The sequence below is a fragment of the Hypomesus nipponensis genome, chromosome 24, assembly GCF_054491055.1.
Source record: "Hypomesus nipponensis isolate SF chromosome 24, ASM5449105v1, whole genome shotgun sequence".
NCBI lineage: Eukaryota > Metazoa > Chordata > Actinopteri > Osmeriformes > Osmeridae > Hypomesus > Hypomesus nipponensis.
Genome location: NC_140384.1, coordinates 10223409 through 10228463, shown reverse-complemented (window position 1 = coordinate 10228463; position 5055 = coordinate 10223409). Strand labels below are relative to the sequence as shown.

The following is a 5055-nucleotide window of genomic DNA, read 5'->3' as shown; positions in this document are numbered from 1 at the left end:
GGAGCTAGCCCAGGAGCTAGCCCAGGAGCTAGCCCAGGAGCTAGCCCAGGACACAAGTGATGAAACGCTTTAGTGCTGTCGCCTCTTTTCGCAAAAGTGATACGGAATTTAAAATCATGACAGGAAGAAAATCCTAAAATAAAATGTCATTACAATTTCCTTACATAAAATACAGACACACGCCCACAGAAGGAAAAAAAAGAAATCCAGAACAGGTATCATAATATTGCTGGGAAAAGATGTAAATATGTTACTTTATAACTGAGTCTACCATTATAACCTGCCTCCCTCAGAGACAGAATCTGATTGGTTGGTCTGTGCTGCATTGAATAACAGCACAGAATTGGTTGGATCGAAACAGAGACCAATCACAGGGCATGACAGCCATAGAAGAGGGGCCTCTTGTCTAAATATGGGCGTGGAAGGAACCATTCGAGGTGACACAGAGGGGCCTCTGTTGCCATGGAAGGCTTGACAGACAGGTAGGTACACAGTGGTCTCTCCTGTCCGGTCTCTCCCGGGTGACAAGTCTATAGAGGCCTCCCCACACCCTTGCTCTCTAGGTGTGGTGGTTCAGTCCAGGGCTTGACTGAGGGTTAAGGGCAGTTGGTTGGGTCAGTCCAGTTTTTTTTTGTAGGGGTGAGCTGGTTCGTTTGTTTATTTAATGGAGGTAGGGCAGTAGTTGGTACCCAGGGCCCAAAGCTGGGTGATGGATACTGGATAGAGAGTCTTGTGTATTAGAGACCTGGTTGGAGGTTAGGGCTGGGGGGGGGGGGGGGTCGAGGGTCAGGCTAGTCCAGGGGCTGGGGGTCAGCGATGGGCATGGTGTGCAGCACCTCGTCCAGCAGCTGCAGGGCCCGGTGGAGGTGGATCTCGATCCAGCAGGGCGTCTCCTTGATGCTCTGCCGGGGGTAGTCTGGCCCCCAGCCCTTCACAAAGCTCATCCTCAGGATGCACAGCCTGCGCAGGTCGTCCACTCCTATCCCCGCCGCTGCAGACAGGCCTGGGGGAGAGGGGGTTACATGTTCAGATTTGACAACTTACCTGACATTTTATTCACCTAGTATGTATATACTTATGGAAGTGTTTATGCGTGTGTCTGTCTGTGTGAGTGTGTGTGTGTGTGTCTCTGTGTGAGTGAGTGTGTGTGTGTGTGTGTGTGTGTGAGTGAGTGAGTGTGTGAGTGTGTGTGTGAGTGTGTGTGTGAGTGTGTGTGTGAGGGGCTTACTGATGGCGGGGGCGATGCCCCCCACAGAGCCCGGCCCGGGGATGTTTCCCGCCACGGCGGCAGCCTGAGCAGCTGCTGCAGCCTGAGCTGTAGCTGCCTGCTGCTGCATCTGCCTGTGGCACTGACGCAGGTCAAACACCTGACAGAGAGGGAGAGGGAGACGGGGGGGTGGACACAAGGAGAGAGAGACACAGAGAGAGAGAGAGACACAGAGAGACAGGGAGAGAGAGACAGAGAGACAAGGGGAGACAGAGAGAAAGAGAGACACACAGAGAGAGACACGGAGAGATGGAGACAGACAAGCAGACACGGTCAGAAAGTGAAATAGAATGTAGGCTGAGGGGTAGATCTCATGCTCCCCTCTTCCCTCCCCTCCCCTCTTCCCTCCCCTCTTCCCTCCCCTCTTCCCTCCCCTCTTCCCTCCCCTCTTCCCTCCCCTCTTCCCTCCCCTCTTCCCTCCCTCCCTCCCTCCCTCCCTCCCTCCCTCCCTCCCTCCCTCCCTCCCTCCCTCCCTCCCTCCCTCCCTCCCTCCCTCCCTCCCTCCTACCTTGATGTAGGCTGAGGGGTAGATCTTGTGCACGGCGTCTCCGGGGGCGCGGCCAGCCTCCCTGTCCAGGTAGTAGCTCTGCACGAACACAGCGTGGTCGCTAAGGCAACGCACCCACACGTCCCCCTCCCCCTTGCACTCCAGCTGCACGCCCTTCCCGATGTGGAGCCTGGTGGGGGAGGGGGGTCAGAACTCAAGTGTATCTCAGTGTGTACGTTTGTATCTATGTGCATGTGTGTCTCTCTGTGTGTCTCTGCGTGTGTGTGTCTCTGTGTGTCTCTGCGTGTGTGTGTCTGTGTGTGTGTGTGTCTCTGTGTGTCTCTGTGTGTGTGTGTCTCTGTGTGTGTGTGTCTCTGTGTGTCTCTGTGTGTTTATCTCTGTGTGTGTATCTCTGTGTGTGTTACCTGGCCCTCTCGATGGCCTCCGTCCGGTGCACGTTGCTCAGCTGGCCCAGGCAGAAGCGGTCTCCTCCTGAAGGGTCCACGTAGCCGTCCACAGTCACCACGGGGCAGCTGGAGGGCACCTTGAAGGTCTCCCCCACCTGCACGTCCATCTCAAAGTAGGCGATGGAGCACCAGTAGTCTGGGGCTGGGAACACAGAACAACCTCAGAGTGAGTATGTTAACAAGTACAATATATCAGATCAGATCAGATTTGTAATCTATAGCCTCACCTGGGTGGTTGGAGATGGGAGACTGGAAGGCCAGTTCATTTACAGGCCCTGTGAGGGAACACAAGCAGAAGATGATGGTAGTGATGATGATGGTAGTGGTGATGATGATGGTAATGATGGTAGTGATGATGATGGTGGTGGTGATGATGATGATGGTAATGATGATGATGGTGGCGTGGGGGTTACAATGGGTACCAGGCAATGTTATGTGATGGTGCAGGGTGGGTGGGGCAGGTGGGGTGCAGATGACTCACAGTAGTGTCCTGTGTGGGGCATGGGGGGATGGTGCTGCAGGTGTCCGTTCTGGTGGTGGGGCAGGCTGGGGGGGAAGCCTCCGCCTCTGCTCCAGCTGGCGGGGGCATCTGGGGGGGGGGGACAGTCATCACAACCTGAACCAGGTACTTAGCATTCTTACTGCTGCTATTATTCTTCAATTACCCTGTCCTAATCATCTCCATTTCAACTCTACTTAGAGCTAGCATGATAATAATAATGGCAGCTACAATACATCTCTCTGACATCTCCTTCAACAAAGCTTCCACAACAACAACCACTCTCTCTGATCCAGTTCCAAATAACACACATGGAAAAAAGGCAGACGGTCTTACTTCCTGTTCCGGCGGCGATGGCGGAGAAGGACGAGGATGAGGCGGCTGCCTCGGAGGCAGGCAGGAGGTTGGGGGCGCTGAAGGGCTCGGAGGCAGCGCCTCCACGGCTGGAGGGGGGGTGCTGGATGGTCTGGAGGCTGCCACCGTCCAGGGAGGGCAGCGAGGGCTGGCCGTCAAAGTCGTACTCATCCTTCACCATCAGCCCTGTGCTGGGGACTGGGGAGGAGAGAGGGAGGAAAGAGCGGAGGAGGGGGAGAGGAGAGAGGGGGAGAGAGAGAGAGAGCGGAGGAGGGGGAGAGGAGAGAGGGGGAGAGAGAGAGAGAGCGGAGGAGGGGGAGAGGAGAGAGGGGGAGAGAGAGAGAGAGCGGAGGAGGGGGAGAGGAGAGGGGGAGAGGAGAGAGCGGAGGAGGGGAAGAGGAAAAAGAGAGGGGATGGGGGGAGAGGAGAAAGACAGTGTAACAGGCAGAAAGAGATCAATTACAATGTCTCAGATGTAAACAGTCAGCACACAAGGGTCCTGCCCACCCTCACTCACCTGAGCTGGTCAGGGTCAAGCCTGATAGGTCTGTGGGGGAGAGAGAAAACAGACAAACATGATTGGACGTTGGATCCATCACTCACTTGCACCATCAACGTCACACCCATAGTAAACAGGTGACAGGAAGAGCAAAAAGACTGCATGTTCACAGTTTCCTGTACGGACAGTCATGTATCACTGGGAACAGCTTAGTGGTTAGAGCAGGGGTCTCCCATCCCTGTACCTGGAGAGCTACCTGCCTGTTAGTTTTAGCTCCAATCACACTTATCTGACCTGATCTAACACGAGTTACCTGATCAACCTGATCATTCCTAGAATCAGCTCTGCTAGATTACTGTTGGATCGAAAAACCTCTGGGCAGGTAGCTCTCCAGGAACAGGGTTGGAGACCCCTGGGATAGAGCATTAGATGATCAGAGGAAGGGCCCCAGAGGCCGAAGGGGACCAGAGGCCGAAGCACACTCACCGATCCCTGGAGACACAACCCTCTCGTAGTGGTACGGGTTCACACACACGTTGTCGCATTTCAGGTCGAAGGCGAACTGGCAGTACTTGACGTGCTTGAGCTCGTTCTTGTGCAGGTCGGGCCAACGCCACAGCCTGGCGTAGATCACGTGAGGGAAACCCTTCCTGCCCGCCACCTGGAACACGGAGACAGCCAATGAGACGCAACGACACAACCATCTGGAGTGATGTCACAGAACGCACAGCCAACGGACACAGAAGAATATGGCACGGACTGGAAGCTGTAACGTGGGTTGAACTGTTGATATTTTTCAAACTATTTGTATGTCTGTGTGTGAGAGACAGACAAAAGAGAGTGTGTGTTTAGCAGTGTGTATGTGAGAGTATGTTAACTGGTTGTGTGTGTGTGTAAGCGCGTGTGTGTGTGTGTGTGTGTGTGTGTCTCTCGGGTTTTCCTTACCTGCAGACGTCCATCTAGCGTCCTCTGGATGGTGACACACTTGCTGGGGTGTGCTCCGTTGGTGGTGATGGCCGTGATGAGCGAGTCCAGCTCGTCCTTCTTCTCCTTTAACTTTTTCACCAGGCTCTCGATGGCGCGTTTGGCGAAGGTCTCGCTCTCCCCACCCTGCCGGTGGCACATGAGGCTGTGAACGATGCTGAGGCACGCATCGTTGCTGGTAGGCGTGTTGGTGATGGACATGCTGAGGACCACTGGTGTATGCTGGTCTTTGTAGTTTTACAGGAGAGTTGGGAAATGGCTCCCCGAGTCCCAGTTGTTGTTGGGGGTTTGATTTGTTGGTTTGCTATGTGGAGAGCCACATCAGTTCAGTCCGTTGGTAGTCCAGGACAGGCCAGTGTAAGCATCCCGGACCGGGAGTTTAGTATTCCAACTTTAGGCACGTCACCCCACAAATCGCACCACTGCAAAACCAAGAATTTAGGGGTCACAATGAGGGGTAAAAAACGTTCATTAAGGTACAGAAACGCACAACGTGAG

General features: G+C 54.4%; 1 protein-coding gene across 1 annotated transcript; it reads right to left on the bottom strand.

Moving 5' to 3' along the window:
- smad4b (SMAD family member 4b) lies at window positions 1-4758 on the bottom strand. Its single transcript, XM_084690178.1, has 10 exons — window positions 4519-4758; window positions 4060-4234; window positions 3592-3621; window positions 3057-3272; window positions 2703-2810; window positions 2449-2496; window positions 2180-2363; window positions 1776-1944; window positions 1229-1367; window positions 1-1003 (listed from the first exon to the last, which is right to left on the bottom strand). Exons 1-10 carry the CDS (start codon window positions 4756-4758, stop codon window positions 792-794), a joined length of 1521 nt encoding a protein of 506 aa, XP_084546304.1. The 3' UTR covers window positions 1-791.
- Window positions 4759-5055: the final 297 nt, after the last annotated feature.